The following is a 20,666-nucleotide window of genomic DNA, read 5'->3' as shown; positions in this document are numbered from 1 at the left end:
ATATCTGGTCATATGGTTTTATGTTATTATTATTATTATTATATGTTATTCCTAGTTTGCATGTCACAGCTATCAAAGTCATCATTGCGTGACACACGCAACTCCCTGATTCAGGTGACTAACTGTAGGTTACTAACAAACTATTATATTCACGGTGTATTTATGTTTTCTTGTTTTGCCAGCGAGGTTTAGGTGAAAGTTTTTTTTCCGGGCCTAACGTTTCGACGAACTCAGAAAACATAAATACACTATCAAATGCCGAGGTTTCAAGAAGAGAGGACTTGGAGAAATTATTAATACTTGTATGGAATACGAGAGAAGACGAGAATGAAATAGTCGAATATTTGTGGAGAAGAAGTGCATTTGCACAAATGCAGACCAAATTATTCGATTTTCTGGATAAACTTTATGTGGTATTTTAATATAAATTTTAATATTCATGTCAATTTTGTGGATGAAAATCATCGACCGCCACAAACACATTTCGCTGTTTTTTTTTAGCTAATACAAGAATTTTAACTTTAACTCATTTGATCTTACAGTAATTTTCTGTTTGTAGCCTCAAACAGCGACCTCTGGAAAAGCTTTCTTTTCCAACAAAGTTTTTGGCTGGTTTTTTAAGCAGTTCCTAAGTACAACGTTATCTACAAGAAACAATAATTCAATAGTAGCTTCTGGATAGTTGTCGGAACTTTTTTCGAAGCGATCAACGACGTCATGCAGCTGAATTGTACAATCTGATAAGAAATCTGCCGTCTACGCGCGGTATCGCATTGTCGCCTGTGTCTGCGTAAGAGGAATCCACAGTGTGCGTTTTTTTTTTGAAACGCTCTATCACACCAGGGTTCCTACTTCTTGTATCATTATAGTTTTGTTTTCAATAATTTGATTTTTTTTTGTTGGCAATTCTCTTGATCTCGCATGTGTTCTAAACTGTGTTCCTTATGTATTAACAACATGTAAAAAATTCGTCTAAGCCGGAATTTTTGCTTAAAACCTACAGTTAATCGTTGTTCCCTTTACCGTCCCAAGTTTTATTGATTTGTTTCCGTAAGAGGCAAATATTTTGGTTTAAAATGTTTTGAGAGATGACTTGTAAGATTTTTGATGACTTTGTTTTTTTTTTCTTTTCGCCCTGATTGGAGCACAAAACTCGGAGTATGAACAATTACTCTGTAATTTAAGCAACTTTTTAAATGCTTGCTTTAGTTTCGCTCAAGAAAACTAGTACATGATTCAACATTTTAGTTTTTTTCTGTTTTTCTTTTAAATTTTGAAATTACCTCTTGAATTTGACTTCTTTTGTTTGATGTGCTTGATTTCGCATCGTAAGAAAATGAAATAAAAAATTAACTAATAATAAGAAGTAAAATTTTTGATGGAAACACAAGTGCAAAAAAAGAAGAAGTGCGTCCGTACTTTGCCCTCCGTATGAACTTACGGATTATTCCAAAATCCACCGCTTAGACCCCACCTCCAAGAACCTCTCGGCGGTCGGTTCACTGGACGGAGGCGTGGTCAGCCGATGGGCTGGCTCCGCCCTCATCCAGCCGTCCGCCCACGTGTAACGACCTCCGTCCGTCGTTCAACGACGGACGGAGGTCGTGGTGGTGGTGGTGGTGGTAGCGGTGGATGAAATGAAGGACCGGCACCTAGCGCTGCTGCTCCTGGTGCCTCCCTCTACTACTAATACTAACATCCTCTACCATACTCCCACACGTATTGAATATCCGAGTGCATTAAGGAATGCGCGCGCGGAATGTTCAGTACAGCTGAGCTCATCTGCTAATTGTTCCTTTTTTTCTGGATCCAGAAATCATTCGGACTCTTTTACACTTTTCTTGTATTATAAATGTATATATATATATCGACACATCGAGTGAAATCATTGAAAAACCCAATGAAATCACTCAGACTCTTTTACACTTTTCTTAATATTTGTTATAAATATTATATGTGTTATTAATTATATTATATTATTATATGTATTATAAATAAATATATACATATATATCGACTCATCTTAGTGTTCTTGATTACTATATAATTCTGTCGAATCACTTCAATCATTCTTCTCTTTTTTTTTCAAGATGCCTATTCATCCTTTTTTTCTAGGAAGCAGCAGCTTTTTTTTCTCAGAGAGCAAATATTTTCATCGTGTAAATACTCTTGAAAGGTGCTCTTTAGGATTTTCCAGTTTTTTCCCTTTTTAGCGATCATTTCCAGCATGTCACTGTGTAGTAGTGGGCCTTGCAGATCCACAATTTAAGTTATATAGTCTCAAAAATTATTTATCAATCTAGATCATTTTATTTTTCGACGATTATCCCGGAAAATTTGACAAAATATACTGGAAAATATTTGACATCGACAAATTCTCGCCATATTTGCTCGGTTGTGATAAAACTCTTACTGGGATTCTTTTTACCGAGTATTTTATCTGAATATACTTTCTGTATTAATATCATATTTATTATACTTGATATTTATAACAGTTTATCTGAATATTTAAATGATTTGCTTTTTTTCTACGATCTAACTGTATTCCAAAGAATCTCTGAATTTTACGAACGATTTAAAATATAATATTGTGGTGGTATCGATAGATTACCTAACTACCTAGATTATTTTATTTCTTCCCTTTTATCCCCAAAATTTAACAAATTACCTTGGAACTCATTTGATATCAATGATGATTTGACTATATTTGTTCGGTCGTGGTGAAATTCTTAGTGGGAATCTTTTTTCCTGTTCTGTTTTATCCGAAAAATTTCTTATTTTCTAATTTTTCCGTTCTACCTTCGAATTTTACGAAATATAATCTGTGGTGGTATCACTGGATTACTGTAGACACAAATTACAGTCAGTTTATTTACTGTAATGGCAATCACAAAGAACCAATTACTGATGTGGTTTCCGATCTGTAATACTGCAGAACTCCCGTCAGTATACTGTAGTCCTTATTTTTTCTTCTGCATGAAGCTATAGGTCATGAATTTTTTTTCGTTCGTCTTTTAACGAGTTCCGGGATTATTATTCCTTCTCCATTTACTTTCTACTTCAAAAAAAAAAAAGAAATTAAGGTCTGAACTGTGTCGAACGTATTTCTCAGGATTCTTTCCCTGAGAATCGCCTCTGATGGTAATATTATGTTCCGGTTTGTTTTAAAAATTGAAGACAATCAGGGTATTCTTCAATTATTTTAAAGCGTACTAATTTCTGGTTTAAATGAGACCTTCAAAATTATTGATATTGACGTTAATTTTCATATTCTAACTTTTCATTTCGAGAAATTCACTTCTATGAATTTCTAATGAACCCTTTGTGCACTTTCAAATTGGAAGAAAAAACATTTCCGCCTGAAAGAAATTTCCGGTTGCAGCCCCCCATTGCAGAGCAGTTTTTGCAGAACTCATTAAGAGTCCTTGCCACACAGTTTTTCCGAGACTCATGAGGGTTGTCTGTCTTGTTATTTGAGGTCAACTTCATCAATCAAGCTTGAATGTCTACGCACTAACGGATGACGAAGAGAAACTGTTTGCAAGCGTATTAGGTGCTTCTACTTATGTTGACTCTGATGGCCGCGTCGCGTCCGCTTCAATTCATGCGCCTTCTTCGCTTCGGGTGTTTCTTCAATTCAACGCGCATCTGTTACCATTATCAACATTGTTATCATTGTTACCGTAACCTATTATTATTATTTTATCTTATTATTATTACAACTTGTCTACTACTATTTTAATTCTTATTATCGAATGCCACGTGAATTTCACATGTATTAATAATGCTCCATCTTTTGCAATCATCAATTCCTAGCTGCAATTTTGGATCCTTGTCAATTTCTCATCGCCCTATTCTCCTCAAATAATAAATTCCATTTCCTGACAAATGACAGATGCGGAAAACGAGGAAATGAGGAAATTTTGTGTGCATACAGAAGTGGAGTGAGGTATAAAAAATTTTGAAAAAAAAAACTGTCACCCACTTAAGCGATTTTCCATCTTCACCTCCTTTTCTTTTTCTCGTCGTGCAACGCGTTTAAGGAAAATTTATGGATGTCAACGCGAACTATTCACGATTTAATCAGCGCACAAGAGAGAGAGAGCGGCGCCGCTATTGGTTTAGTAACGGGTTCCGCGTGGATTAGCGGCGACCAATCAGGATATTCTTTGATTATACGCTACGCTATGCAACATACACAGAAGTTGACACCGTTTACTGGATAAGGATTGATTTCCACGCTCGACCATCGAGAAATTCGCTATTTGCAAAAAATTTAGGTGAAAAGAATGAATATGCGGAAATTTTTTTGGCGAATTTCTATTTCTATTTATTTTTATTTTATTTTCCTTTTATTTCCGTGCAAAATGCATAGAAGTGAGCACTGCTTACTGGATAAGGATTGATTTCAACGCTCGACCATCGAGAAATTCGCTATTTGCGAAAAAAAAATCTCGAAGAAAAAAAAAGATTGCGCGAAATAATTTTTGGCGACACATGAATTCTTGAATCTATGAAGTCCATTTATTTTCTTCTCCCCCAATTCTTCCTGCTTTTAATACTTCGCAAAAAGGAAGAAATACAATTTTAAAAAATAAAAATAAAATAAATTTACACAATTTTATGGGAGCATTGCATGTGCAAAAACTAATTAAGTGCTGTTCTCAACGGTTTTTCCAGTTCTATGGTCTCGTTTTATGTTTATTCATTCTATAAATAACAAGGATCCCCATATTTCTTCTGTTTATAGAATTAATAAGTATCCTAAGAACAATTTTTTAAACTTAATGCTTATTTCCGTTCGTTATTTAATGTCTCCAACACATTTCTAATGGACTTTTAACCTGGATCCTTGCAAAAACTCTTTTTTTTTCGGAAAAGACTTTCAATCCGTATATGCGCAAAAATTCGTTTTTTCTAATCGAAAAATCTGGAGATATCACCTTGGCTTAAAATCGGCTTAAAAACGTTCCAACCTTTGATAGACCTTTTTGTAGTCGAGTATGGAATAGTGTATAAGTCGCTCTAATCGCAACTTCCTGCTCCACCATCCTTGATTACCTTTGATCCACGGGCAATTGTGCAAACATTACGTACTTTTCGACAGGCGCCATGCCGAGGCGCTCGATTGATCGATCAATTTTGATTAACTGGTTGTCTGCGTGCATGTTTTTACTTGTTTTGTTTTGCCGCGTCGGGTTACTGGAGCGCGGGGACCGCGTGAATTTCAGCGGATGCGACGCGGTCGCCCGGACGAACATGGCTAAGGGCGACCGGTGATGTTTTGTATTATTAGTCGGTATAGCAAAGTGAAATGGCTGCAGAACGTATGAAGGGACATGACAAAAGGGATTAAGAAGGAAGGAAGGAAGGAAGTACAGAAAAACATATAGAGAGTCTATTTTGTTGTTTACTTAACACCTGAATTTATCGGGTTTTTTCTCTTCGTTAGGATCCTGTTCCTCGAACTCGCAGGATTTCTTTTTCTTCGCTCATTTTACATATATCTCAGTCATTTTTTATTAGTAATTATCATTTTTATCATTCATAGTTATTTTTATTTTTTTTTCAAAATTATCTTTCTACTGCCCGTATTATCGTTGCATTATCATTCACTTATTTTATCATTATCTTATCATTATTTTATTTTTCTTATCATCATTTTGTCATCTTCTTTTGCTATTTTCGGCCAGGACTTCCCCGTATTATTTCCTCCGGTTGATGATCTTTTTTCCTTATCTTCTTGTGAGATTACATTACAGATTTATTCTGCCACGCGAATAAATTCTATTTACGAGACAACCTTAAAATTGGGTAGTTGAACTCGAGTGAGGAAAAAAAAGAAAGAAAAAGGAAAAAGAAAGAAAAGAGGAAGAAATCATTTTAAAAAAATAAAAAGGAAAATAAAACGCAAATGCATTAGCAGATTCTACGGTTTACAACAATTTCAAAAAAATAGAAATTGATACCGTCTACAATGCAAAGAATTCTGATGAGAAGCTACATACATAGCATAAAATTTTTCCAGAAAAACGCTTTCTAAGATGACAACGATAATGAATAATCTCTACTTTTTTCGCCTTCTGATCGATTTACTCAAATAAGGATTGATCTCTACAATTAGTTGATCTATCGGATGCGAACCCAGCCTCATCCTGAAGATCCTGAAGATCAATATTCAGACGCATTTTTTGGCAACTCGTAGTTCGGATATGCGGCGAGCAGCAGTAATTGCTGCGTATTGGGGGTTTTTATTCAGTTATCCAGCATCCGAGGGCGGGTGTAGTGTAGCGGTTAGAGGTTCTGCCTCCTCCACGGGTTCGAATCCGCCGTAGTGCTCACCAAGCCTTTCATCCCTCCGGGGTCGATAAATTGGTACCAAACTTGTCTGGGAGGATAAAAGCACTGACTCGACACATCGGCTAGCCACCGCAACTCATTGTAGAGGCCAGTTGCACGTTCGTAAACCTCAAACGATTCTGAATTGAAGTCGAGAGTGCTGGCGGGTCCCAAGCGGATTGATTAGCGCCAGTGACTTTATCCTTTATCCTTTATCCTTATCCAGCATCCAGCAGCACGTGCAGAACAGTCAGCGAACCGTTAATTACGGTTAGTTGATTCGATTTCAAAAGACAAATAATCTGATAATTGTTTAACGTTTGAACGTTAGCGCTTTTATTACTACGGAAAAATATAATAAGTAGATGATTTTTGATAGATGATATGAAAAACCTCTTAACGCACCTCATGAGGCAATTCCAAATGGCAATCTAACCTCGAGCGAGAGAATAACAATCAGAAAGCAAGCTACTTTTTCTCATGAGAAAATTAGATATCCGGCTTTTCTCCGGATTTCTCCATTTGTCACAATTCTATTAATTCATGCATTTGCTGAAAGACTCGAGATACGCCAAGCGAAGCCGCTCTTGGTTCTTGACGACTATTCCAAGGAAATTTCCCGAGGAATTTTCCATTTTTTTTTCTTCCATTTCCTACGTCTTGCGTCCAATTTTGAGCGTCTATAGCATTGGTTCTCTTCGTTACTTGTTGTTTACGTGTGTTGTTTATTATTTTTTCCATATGCTGCGTACACATAGATCTTTTCTTTGTTTATATTCGTGTGTGGGGCGGGATTTTTCGGTTCTCTGATTCGAAACAAACGTAGAATCATTTGCAGGAATGGGCAATGAATCGTCGGCGTTGGTGAAATTTCGGCGAGGAAGTAAGGATAAACAACATCCGATTATTATGGAATATGATGAACGAAGGTAAACACCGTTGTTCTCTGTTCGAGGATATTTAGGTAGCCAGGGGCACAGAGATTTAAATAATTAATTCAACTGTTTTCAACTGAAAATTAATTCAACTGTTTTCTAAGTTTATTGTGATTTGAGTTAATTTTCATATGTTTTTTTTTACAAAAAATATTTGCTTAAAAAGATTGCTTTACTCGTTAAAAATATAAAAATACAGAAATAATGAAATAATTCACTCGTTAAAAATGAGAACATTCATCAATATATGAATATATCTATTCTTCAATATCAATATATATATATATATATAAAATATTCATTTTCTGTATGGATACGGTAGAAACCTGGAAACCTGGTGGAAAAACCTTAAGAGGAAAAGGATCGAGTTTTTTTTTTTTGCCACAGCGTCCTCTTTGCCCTCTCTCCCTTCTCCCCTCCCGCTAAAAAGGAAAAAAATTACGTTGGGAATAAACCTGCTATGAGAATGTACACATTTGATGCGAATTTTTTAAAGGATTCACCGGTGGGTTCTTGAAAATATCGCAAAAAAAAGAATATTTTATTAAAGAGAAGTATAAGGCATAAAAAATAAAAAAAAAATCGATTGAACGATGAGTTTTGTTTCTATGTTTTTCTTCCACTTTTTAATTTTTAACATTTACATCTCTTCTTCCTCATTCCTCCTTCTCCTTCTCCTCTTTGTCCAAACAAAAAAAAATAATGACACTGATTTGATCAATAATTAGAATTAGTGTCCTTAACTATTTCTGAGGAGGTTTTTCCTACTTTACAATTTTCGTTTAGTTTCCCTTCTTTTTTTTTTGTCTCCAGCAGCTTATTAGTGCTTCATTTTAATGAAATTGTTGGCTCTTAGCAGGAAATACATGCCACCTGTCCGCCGCTATTTTTCGTTTGCTACATTTTTTTTCCCTAAAGCCAGTACAAATCTCTCGTGCTAATCCGGCACCGGTTTCGCTTTCGATTGTAGGCGAAAAAAGAGAAGAGAAATCTCGGAAATGCACACATTTCTCTTCGTTCGCTGATGCTTGGATTTGCTCATTATTTTGAAAACAAACCGAAGCCTGTAGTTAGATGAGATAAAAACGAAGAAAATCGGTACGTGGAAAGGATGAGGAGCTTTCCACGCATTTCTGGAACATTCAATCGGAAGTGAGGAAGCTCACAGGGGAAAGCTTCACTTTAAAGGCATCACCCCACGAATCTGAGGTGGTACTGTGGATTTCAGGTGGAGTATTCGTATACGGGATCGTAGATTATGGGGAGAAGGGTGATTCCGTCCACTTCTTATTAATTGCCGTAAAGAACGGCTCGGATGATGCGGCGCGTGCACAACGCTGCCGCGCTCCAATCGAACTCGTTGTAGAAATTAGCGCCCCGGAACGCCCGAAGCCGTATCTTCCGAGCCGTTTTTTACGGCAGTTAGGAAGAAATGGACGGAATCACCCATCTCTCCGCAATCTACGATCGCGTTTAAGAATACTCCACCTGAAATCAGTACCATCTCAGATTCGTGAGGTGATGCCTTTAACGAATATTGTTCATCCTATAAATAACAAGGATTCCCATATTTTTTCTGTTTACAGAAGGAATAAATACCCAAAGAGCAACTTTTTGAACTAATTTATCATTTATTCATCATTTATTATTTATTTAGAATTATTTATTTATTTAGGAAATTAGAAAATTATTATTTAGAAAAGGATAGAATATTTTTTAATAGTGTGCGTACGAGGTTTTTGAGGTTTTTCGGATGGGACCTTTATTTGCCTGACGTTTCAACTTTTTTCCCATCTTCAAACGGATAAAATTATTCCCTCTGACCTAGTGCAGTAACAGTATAGGAATGGTGTAGACTACAAGAAAAAATACAGGAAAAAATAAGCGATAATAAGGAGAAAAAATTCAGAAGGAAAAATCAAAAGGAAAAAAAAAACTTTTAGAAAGTTTTAATGTTGCTCTTATTCTTTCTTTCACCTCCGCAAAAATTTCATCGAGAGAATCCTGCATCCATTAGAATTCGGGAAAAATATTAGCAATAGAATAATACAGAATTACTAAATATACAAATAATAACAAATAAATAATAAATAAATAGAATATGAGATATAATTTATAGAATTAGAATATTCGCAACTGTACATATATAAGTGCTACATTTACGTGTCTTTACAGTTTTTTCCTTTTTTATCTTCCTTATCTTTTCTATCTTTCTCTTTTCTTTTTTTTCAAAATGCTAATTTCATCCTAATTTTCCCAACATTCTAATGATTTCTTCTGAAACTCTTGAGCCACAGCAGACCAGGATAACTGTATTACTTTTCTCTCTCTCCGGAAAACAAAAATTTCCAAATTTTATGACATCATACACGAACAAACTAATGGACTAATGGACAACACTGAAGAATGTTCGGACGTCTGCTGTCTCCAGAGTGTTTCCGGGGGGAATAATTGAGTTTTTTCCCTGTGTTTCCATAGCCTATTTTCATTAAGTGCCCTTTTTTTCGCAGATAAAAACAAATTCTGCAGAGTGCTCTGCAAGTGGTGCTTTTAACAGTACGGTAACTGTGCTCTTTCAGGAACAGTTCTTAAATACAGTATGCTGGTCAGTGGTCAGCTCAAAGTTCTAACCGAATTTCAAGTCGTAGCGGTAAAAATAATAAGTTTTGTAGATCAAAATCATAGAAGACTAATATCAAAGAGTAATAGTTGTTAGTATAAACGTAGATTAACATTAAGGATTCTACTTTCTCTGATTTTTAATCGTCTTCAGGAGCAACTAGTGGGAAAAAGTCGGCGAGCATCGATGACTGGGAAATTTTTAAAGAATATTAGGATAAATAAGAACTGCTGGAAAAGATTGAAAAATTTGAAATTGTGGTATAGATCTACCGTAAAAGTTGTATACATAACTTTATATCATATCGATTATTATTTTATTTCATAATTTATTTTATTTCTCCCTTTGATCATTACTTTGCTGTAAACGGAATATGATTACTTCTCCATCAAAATAGTAAGTAATTTGAGTTTGAGTTTTTTAATATTTACTGATAATTAGTAAATATTTTGAAAAAATTTTAATCTTTTAAATAGTAATAATAATAATTAGTATTTTTAAATAGTAATTTTTTCAGTGTTACGCCCACGTACAAAAAGAACCCGAAACCACCACGAAGCGTTAGCCATAGTCGATGTTCATCAAATGAAATACGGAAATTATCGCCGCCTAAATGGAAAAACGATTCGGATACGGTATCAACGAAAAGTTTAAGTAAGTTTCTACTGGAGAATGTTGGTTATTGGTGATTCACGTACCGTAATCTCATGATATTGATTCAGTTGAATTTTTTTCTGCTAATAATAAACGAAAAAGAAAACAAACAAATCCCTTAACTTGAGGTTGTTCGTCCAATCGGATTTTTTTTGTAATAATTAGTAAATAAAAAAGAAATCAAGGAATTTATTTGTCTGTCGGAAAAAAAAATAATTAAAGGATAGCACAGCGATGTAATCTATTTCTTTTTTTTTCCTATCAAGACGAATTCTGGTGAAATATCGAAAAATTTCGCCTCAGCATTAGATCCCGATATTGCATCGCTTTAGGAAATATAGCGTGAAAATAGATACAAAATTGTGCTCAAGGCGAGAAATGTGGATGTTCTACAAAATTTTTGAAATCCAGAAAACGAACAAAGATTGGAACGAAGGAAAGAGAAAAAAAGGGGAGTGTTGGAAAAATATCGTGGACAACACTGAGAAATAAGAAATAATCTGGGTCATCCGATTAACACAGTGATATGTCTCTCCATTTTTCTTTCATTTTGTGAAAAAAAAATCAGTAAGTATTGATTTACCTCAGTTGATACAGTATATTTCTCATTTTTCCATTTCTTCTACATCTACGTGTTTTATGCTTCATTCTAATCATTGTCCGTTTTTTGAATCGTGAAAATCTCGCCGAACATTCAGATTTCCCTTCCTGAGCACAATGTGACATTTATTTACCTGTAATCTATTTTACTTTATTATTTACAATTCGATTTCATGTCATTCTGTTACCTGGTCGCCATCTACTTTTTAATTTGAACATTGAACCTCGGAAAAAAAAACCTGATTTTTCATAGAATGAACTTTAAAACGTTTTAAAACAGACAGAAAGAAATGCGAAAAATCTTTTTTAAGGCAATAAAAGTTTTATAATTGAAAAGAAGCTGAGAATAAAAAGCATACAACAATTTTTCCGCTAATGTGTATATTATAATTATAACTAAATTTCATGGGGAATTACTATTTCGAAAAAATAAATAAATAAAAATAAAAATAATAAAACCTGGATAAGTTGTAAAAGAAATTAAACCACAAAGTGAGCTCACCACTGAGAATCGCTCGCGCAAACACAAGATCACCAACGTCTGTGTCAACCCTAGTACTTGTTTGGGAAAAATTTAATTTTTTTTTCAAAAAAAGGGTTGGGGGGGAGTAGGGGGAAAAGGGGGTTCCCCCCTTTTCCTCCCAGTTGTTCGCGAAAAACGGTGTGGGGATTGCTTTAGTGATCAAATTATCCTACGATGCGCTCAGCAACGCCGTGCCACATCTGCGCGAGCGCAAGCATACGTACCGCGTCTCCAGCAAGTGGACAATCAATGAACTCTTAACATGACAATCAATGATATCTAGTCTGGCCCAATGCATTGATTGCCAGACGCGTCGAGTATCTTTGCTCCAGCACACGTGAAACGTTGTTAGGTGCCTCGTAGGAGAATTTGATCAACAGTGCAGTTTCTCAGGGTTTTTTTCAGAGCGTTTGAGAGAAGTTGGCCGTGAGCATGCTCATACTCGTAAACTCACCACTTCTAATCGTATTTTTCTTTCGTGGAGCAGTTCTACCATTGTCATTTTCGTTTTATACTGTCATCAAGTCATCATTGTCTAAGATGAAGAAGTGCAAATATTTAGTATTTCTGCGCAAGACCTGCCTTTTTTGTTCCAAAACAGTGAAATTAGGTGGGTGGTGTGGAGTTCATTTTATTTTGGCGTGTACAGTATTTTCTGTATACTACATACACCTTATTTACGTGCATAGGAAGGATTTAAATTTAATAAAGAAAATATGGGACATTAGGGTAACCTCAGCATTAAAATTGCCCAAAACCTGGTGAGAAAATGCTCTATTATTACAATTTTTGCGAGGATTTAAAAGCTATTGATCCATAATTTTAAGTTAAAAGTAATTTAATCCTTTTTGAACTTTAAAATTTCAAGAAAAATTCGATATGTTCGAAAAATAAACCCATACCATACATGGGTCCCGGAATCTATGTAACAACCCTATTTGGGTGTTCCTTTTGTAAGGAATTTCATGCGAGATTTGTTGGAAGATGTCCTAACGTTTTTACAAATATTTTATTATTATTTTATATTTTATATTAATTTTACCATAAATAGTTTCTACTATAAGACTCCTACTTTTACAATAAATTTTATTTTACATTTTCCAATATAACTTCCTATTAATACAAGTATGTATATTCATTTAAAGATTAAGTATGAAGAACGAGTTTTTGATCCTGAACAAAAAAAACCCGCTCCATCACTAGCATATGGTGGTAATTTTATTTCTTGTTAGAAGGATTCTGTGCAGGAAAAGTTCTTTCGTTCACTTTTTCCACCGCACATTGCATTCTCTTGCATTTAAACGAACACCGAGAAGCATTCGGAAATGTTTTTGGATCTTTCAGGAGCGCTAAACTAAATTTATTGCAGAATTCTCCGGAGATTTCTTTCATAAACATTCGAGAATTGCAAACGAACACCAGGAAAAGTGACGTTTAATGAATCTTTGAGGGAATTATTTTCCTCTTTTTTCGCACAATTTTCGTTGAGGGAATAACGTTAAGGTACTGTAAACGAGATGTGGTGTAATTTGGTAATAAGGGCTTAAATAAATATAACTATAAAAATAATAAAACAAATAAAATAATAAAATTTACAAAAATAATGCAACAATAGTCATTGAATACCTTCGTATCGGGAACACAGTGGTTCAACCGGAATTTTTGCCTTTAATTTTCACCTCTATATTTCACTTTTTTTTAAAACTTTTTCTTATTTTCCTTAACCTTCACTTCATTGATTTTTTCCTATTCATTTGATTAATAACTTTTTGTTTGTTTTCATTCGCACAAGCATATAATAAATTCTTTTATTTTCTTACAATCTGAATATAGAAGTGAATAATAATAAATAATTTTTGAAAAAAAATATGAGTAAGTAAATAAATGAAGGCAAACAAAAAATAATTAACGAAGAACAACGTTTACGGAAAAAAAATCGTTATTTCCTTCTACAAAAACCAAATGTTTCATATTTTGCTCTTTTACGTTCCTCTGATGTGTTCTCATGCAATTTCTCTGATGTCGAAAGTGAAAAGTTCCAGTGGAAATCGTGATTACAAAAAGGTCCCATTCGTCACGTTCATTTTTCTCGCAAAATTTATATTTTGAATTCGCAAAAAACGGAACTGCACTTTTGCTGAAATCCAGAAAAGAAAGATGGAACTTGGCGTAGAACAGCGGAGGAAAAAATGAAGGAAACGGAAGAAAATAGAAGAAAATTAAAAGCGTCACTATCTGTTAGATTGGTTGATTATTGCCATATGTTCGAATATGTTTCAATGGGACCCTGATTTTTTTCTCCTGTAATTCCAGCTCAACGTGGACAATTGACAGCGAATAATGATTCGATGGATTCGTTTCTGATGCCACCGACACCGGATCGAAAACGAAGTCGTAGCTTATGTGCGACTCAGATGATTCACGACACACAGGTACATGAACGTGTAGTGCTTTCCAGAAATTTCCACTCGTCTCAAAAGAGGCCGAGTTAACACATGCACCAATCTTGGTTCATGTGTTAACTCGGCCGATATTTCTAAATGAAAATGCTACTTTTTATCATTTTTAATTTTTCATAATTTTGTATGCTATTTTTTATATTTTTTTATTTCTCAATCCACTTTTTAGTCGTATAATAAACAACAAGGGAGAAAAGAAATTTATCTTGTCCTGTGTTTATTTCTCTTTTTCGTTGTATATTTTTTTTTCAAAATCAAAAGAAACAGAAAGATTCATGGATAGAATTATTTAAAACCCTAATTACAAAGTTCTATGGAGAATTCTCAATTTCTCCACATCTGGTAGAGATTATGTGTCTGTCTAATATTAATCTAATATGTCTAATCGATATGCCCGATCGATATCGACTTGACGACGCTAGGTGGCACCTGCCAACCAGTTGTTTCTGTGGCCGAATGTCGTATAGGTAATGTTGAAAAAAATAGGAATCAAAATTGACCACAGACGTTTTAATTTTGTGCCAAACCCTGAAATAATGCAAGATGAGATGGGACTTTTCACTCAAGAGCATAAAATCATTCGGATCATTCGGTTGGCCAAATAATTTCATTTCATCGCTGTTAAATCATGGTGTAGCATAGGTCTTCCGATCGCATATGGAACGGATTATAAGCTGGATTTTCCTGCTAAGATCAATTGGTCACTGAGGAGACGGCTCTATGAATAGCATTCCAACGAGCTTCGTCAATTCGAAAACAACTGGGTTAAAACGACCTGAAACCTAATGCAGATGTGTCCCCCTAAGGACAAATATGTTAGATAAGGTGTTGCGACTCCAGGTTTTAGTTACTCAGGTCCAGTTCCAGAGGCCCACTGATGATGTGTGAGTCCCGTGAGTATATAGGGTGTATCCGCACGAGGAAACGGTAGCCACTAAGCTTGCATGTTTGGGTTCAGCACGGGGACACTTACTGAGAAGCTCTAAGGCCAGCGTGGTTACGGCCACGCTTTTTTGTGTTTTACCCTTACTCTGGCCCCATGCGGGCCCATACGCTAGGCTCTGACACCTCCACAGTACTGGACGTTGAGCTCCTTCACAATACACACATATACTTACTACACAATGGATTGCTTCGCTGCATCCTTGCGGGTCCCGTGCACTCTACTACATACAATACACGCTGAGTATTTACTCGTTCTTTATTCCAGTCTACGCATTTATACCCACTACAATATAAAAATGAGCAGGACCTAACCAGCCTTTCGGTGCAGGCCAAGCAAGTGCAAATATCCGGACGAAAGACGATGTCACGACGCAGGGGCGTGTGCTCCACTCTGACAGACCGTCTCAGAGATGCCGGTTACCTCCAGTTCGCAGCAGTTCCTCCTGCCCCTCCTTCGGCTCATGATACTGCTGAAGAGTTACGCTTGCTGTTTGTTCAGCTCACTTCCGATCTTCTTCTCCGCTGGCTCCCTGACCCAGGAGTTGTCCGAATGAGAGACGAAATACGAAACTGCAGCCCTTATAGAGACAAAAGTTAGCGGAGCGAAAAGCGCGCCTAATGTATGTAAGAGCGCTGCAGGACCTTGTCGTGCCCTTACTGACGGGCCCTTAAGATGAAAGGTGGAAGAGTCGTGTCGAGTCCGCAACCTAAGGGCTTCCTGTATGACCACATTTTAGCCTTACTTCATTTAGTTGGTAGATATTTGATGCTTCCCAGAAAATCTGTTCTTCAACTTATTGGGGACCCCATATTCTATTTATCAATGTGCTAGAATTTGGAACGGTGTAACGCAGTCGGTAAGAGATTCGATTGTGACTGCTCATGATCAATCAATGATTCGGCTCCTCCCCAGTGCCAATCAAGCATTTCATCCTCTGGGGGTCGACGAATTGGTACCAAGCTCGACGGAGAGGAGGTAAAAACGCCGACTTCAACAAATCGGTTCGCCGCCGCAATTCATTGTAGGACCGCATTAACCTCAAACGATACTACGTTTTTAGTCAGACGAAGTAGGTTGGTCCGAAACGGGTTCTGCACTTTGTCCGGTGTCTTTATCTTAACCATGCGTGGGCATGACTTACATCGCATTTTTCCTTCTGATATTTTCGAGAATTCCCATGGCAAAAGTGAATTTTTTTCGGATCTTTTAATAGAAAAGCAGTGAAATTGGTTTAGTTTCTAATCTCCGTTCTTTCCTTGACTAATTTTCCTGACTGAACATGGAAACTATACGTAAGAACTCTACGCGGAAACAACTTATGTCGATGATTATAGGTTACAGGTTATTGGGTATTATATTATTTATTATTATTGGTTATTATTATATATTTATTGGCTTATATCTTACCAGTCTAAGCGTTCGGCTAGCGCCAGACCTTAGAGACTTCTCGCAGTGCTCGCTTCGCTAGGCTTCATCTATCAATAGAAATTTGAAGTGATGACATTTTCTGCACATCTAAATTTGTGCCTTTTTCTAACGACGCCTCTTTCGTTTCTTTTTGAATGAAACGATGATGGAATGAAGCGATGTCTTAATAGTTTTTTTTTCTTTCTTAAATGCGTCAATGCTACATTCGAAGAGTATTCAAACTTGACTTTACATCTATATTTTTTCGATATCGCCACAATTTGGAAGCATTATTTGAAATATGAGTTTTTCTCCTCGTTTTCCTCAACAATTAGCACGAAATGATGTTTTAACACGGTGATGACGCGTTGGACGTTATCATCGTGCTAATAACGATAAGGTTCTTCGTCAGATCACGTAAATTTCGTCACACACACACACACGCACGTGACAGAATGAGCCTGTCATTATATACTGTAGTAGGTTCTGTGTAGGACCTACTAATGCTTCAAATACAAAAAACGTCTAGTTGGGACACTGTGTTTCCCCTACATTCGATCGAATACGACACTTCTCGCAAATTTCTCGAAGAATCGTGGATTTTATGTGGCTCCCTTCGCCAAAAACAAAAAAAAACTCTCAGTACAGCTCTCAGGAAATCGCCCATTCACTGCGCTCGATTATGTAATTATTTCGGAAACAAATGCGCCACCTATTTATTTTCTTCGCACCTATCATCTTATGCATATTTATATGCGTATTTGTTTCCACACATAAGAATATGCTAAAATTTTCATGAATATTAAACCTGTGAAGAAAAAAAATTGTGGTTGTGATCATTTGTTAGCGGTTTAACCGGCTATTTCTCCATCGAAGCCTAGCATCTCGTTTTTTTTTCATTTTAACGAAAATTATATAATACGGTAATGGAAACAGAACAAAATATAGATAATTATATTAAATAATAATATATAATTTGGCAAAACACCATATTTTACTTGCCCTGCTCTAAAAATATCGCAATAATCTTGTATCGGTTTTTTTTCTTTTCAAAGGACACACAGATGTGTGGTGAAATTTAATCAACGCTTATATTTCTTTAACCTATACAGGCAGCTGTGGCACAGAAAATGCAGGAAGATTCGAGAAATCCCGGTACGACGGGTGCGGCAACGATGACGAACGGTGGTCGTAAAACATCGACTGGTCTTGTTCCGTCACTAAATCGACTACGAATTCAACAATGTTTCAAAGTAGCACGGTAAGTCTATGTATTTCAGTTTTTTTTTTGTAATAATTTTCCTGGATTCAAGTATGACCCTGAGGACGAATTTTCCAGAAACAAAAGTTTTCTTTCAGCTATCCTTTAACAAAATTCGCTTTCTCATTAAACATCGTTTATTTGTATTTCTCCTTATTTCTCACGAAAGCACACGCATTCGGAAAAAAGGATTTCTGCCCATGGATCAGAGAATTTCTGGATTTTCACGAATTTCGACAGTTTCGGCCAACTTGAAACAAATGAAACGAATCGAAAATCATTTTTCTCACATGAAAAAATTACGCGCTCTACAGTAATCATTCACAATGGCTAACTGTGCACCGTCGGAATTTTTGCGACTTTTTGTTGCCTTCATTTTTTGAGTAAATGCAAAAAAAAAGTGAATCAAATAATAAAAATTAAAAATTTAAAAGTAATAATAAATCCTAAAATATTCTTATCTCCGATATTGGTTTAAAAAACTATCTCACATGTGTTCGTTGGTCGCTCGTCGCTTGTTCTCGCTCTCGCATTTTCTTACACATCAATATCCATCCTAACATTAAAATAAATTCGACTTCTAGGATTATTTCTCGTCGACGGTATTTCTGTAGCGCTTATTTATTTATTTATTTATTTATTCTTCCTATAGAAGTCACGCATCTAAATGTAATTTTACATTTTTTTTTCTCCATTTTTCATAAAATTCAAACGTTTGAGATATTTCTCTTATTTATTATTAAATTTATCTTTAAGTATTATAATATTATATTATAATAATATTTATTATTTAATTTATTTTTTAAATATTGTTTACATTATTTATTTTATATATATATATATATATATATATATACGTTATTTGTTAATTTTTTTGTATTATCTTGTTCCACGAATTTAGACTTCTTCTGTTTAGGACCAGTTAATAGAAAGTGAAATATTTTAATTTTAAATTTCAAGCACTTTCAAAGCTTTCTTGAGGAGATTTTTTTAGTTTCAGGCAAAGCGTGTATCCATGCTTATTTCTCCCGTTTGGCCCGTTTATTTTCACTCTCGGGCCCTGCCTTTAATTTTGTCTTAATTTCTTATCCTTATGCATTTATCATACGTTTAACAGAAAAAAAATAGACGAACCAAGCTAATTCCATTCTAATAGTTTGTGAAAAAAAACAAAACCACCTGTCTCCCTTCTACGCACATTAGAAATTTTTCCAGTCGAGGATCGGTTTTCCATCCCGGTCAACGTTCCCTGTTTCAGGCCAACGATTGGCGATGCGATCCTGAAACGTGCGGCAAGCAATCGTGTCGATATGCGTACATTTCTAAGCCGACTAAACGATCAACAACTTGAACATATGGGAAAACAGTTCTATTCGCTTATCGCCGAATCGATCGAGAATATCGATCGACCAGAAGTGGTACGTTACGTATTATGGACTACGGTAACACATAAATGGGTGTCGTCTAACCGAAAATTACTCTTCTGCTCTCAAGGTTCAACAACTTGCACGAGGATTCGGTGAGAGCTATGCTGCGCTGTGTCAAATCGGTTTTCGACCCGATTTTTTCGCTGCGCTAGCTGATGCCGCAATTGCAGAATGTGTTAAACTTGACGGAGGAACACATAAAAGGTTCGACATGGTTATGGTTAAATGGAAAACATCCGTCTTATAAAAGATCCGAATGGATTATTGTGGACGTGGACGAGTTATCGTGTTCAACGGACGTGGACGAGTTGCCATGTTTACCAAATTCGAGTATAAATGCATATAGCACCGAACTTCTACCAGTCGCTTAAATTTTGCTCAGAAATTCACGCCTAGCTACACGTTGAAAAGATGTTAGCACGACGACTGTATCGCGACGTATTCACGTGATGTTCACGTGAACACATGTATGTTAACACGTACAAGTTGTGGGCATCCATGACGCTAACTCGTCCACATATCCCAAAATCCACACAATTTGACACAATTGACACACATTTTGGCAATCATTCCTTCAACCTCTCATTGGCATTGAGAAATTTTTCCTGGTGATGTTTGTCCTAGCTCCGTTCAAACCGAAAATTTCCTAAGATTTTTCACTTCCGTAGGTGCTGCAGTTGCATATCCCGGGTGGTTCAGTTTTGTGCAATTACGTATGAAAAGGATTTTGTCTCCTCTACGTTATTTAGTGCATCCTCTCCTATACTCGCATTTTTTTTGTAGTTGAGGTCCCAGCTTGAAAGAATTCTTCCAGGTGTGAGACACTTTTGGCATGGAGCCAACTGATCGCTGCGATTTTCACGTCTGTCCGGGACGGGTACTACAGTCGTGTGCGCTATCAAAGACGGTGAGTGTGCAACTATTCGGACTAGGTATTGATTTATTGATTTAAGACAGATAAGATCTAGCCCACTCTTTGTCATCGGTCAGCTGTTCAAAAAAAAAGATAATGAAAGAAAATTAGCGTTATCACTGCTGTTATTATCTTTTATTTTATTTTTCATTTATTTACTCATTTATTATTGCTAAGAAAAATTTAAATTCAGATAAAAAGTTAGAGTAAACTATTATTATTATTAAAAGAGGTAACATGCCTCGATAGCTCAGTTGGGAGAGCGTTAGACTGAAGATCTAAAGGTCACCAGTTCGATCCTGGTTCGGGGCAGTGTTTTGCAAGTTGAGCAGAGCAAGTTGACTAAATTTAATACCATGAATGCTAGAATAGGACGGTTTTTCCCAATTTTCTTTAATACAATGTATTATTGTTACTAAATTACCGTATCCGATATGTTTCTGTCATTAAAACGAAATCAACGTCTTCCAGGTCCTCGCTTCCACAAAGCACCATCACCAAGCAGTTATCGATGAATTTCTCGAAGAGTGTCGATCAAGATGCGTACATTCGCTAAGAAATGGGCGTGGTGAGGCTGGAAAC

The 20,666-nt window shown here is 35.9% G+C and overlaps 1 protein-coding gene across 1 annotated transcript; it reads left to right on the top strand.

Moving 5' to 3' along the window:
* Positions 1 to 7,179: 7,179 nt before the first annotated feature.
* RB195_011918 (uncharacterized protein) lies at positions 7,180 to 20,640 on the top strand (the record flags this gene model as incomplete). Its single annotated transcript, XM_064193541.1, has 8 exons — positions 7,180 to 7,268; positions 10,412 to 10,548; positions 13,985 to 14,103; positions 17,596 to 17,744; positions 19,003 to 19,162; positions 19,239 to 19,375; positions 19,986 to 20,078; positions 20,556 to 20,640. 8 exons carry the CDS (start codon positions 7,180 to 7,182, stop codon positions 20,638 to 20,640), a joined length of 969 nt encoding a protein of 322 aa, XP_064051124.1.
* Between the last annotated feature and the right edge of the window lie 26 nt (positions 20,641 to 20,666).

Source organism: Necator americanus, chromosome III, assembly GCF_031761385.1.
Source record: "Necator americanus strain Aroian chromosome III, whole genome shotgun sequence".
NCBI classification, from domain to species: domain Eukaryota; kingdom Metazoa; phylum Nematoda; class Chromadorea; order Rhabditida; family Ancylostomatidae; genus Necator; species Necator americanus.
This window is presented reverse-complemented; position numbering and strand designations above follow the sequence as displayed.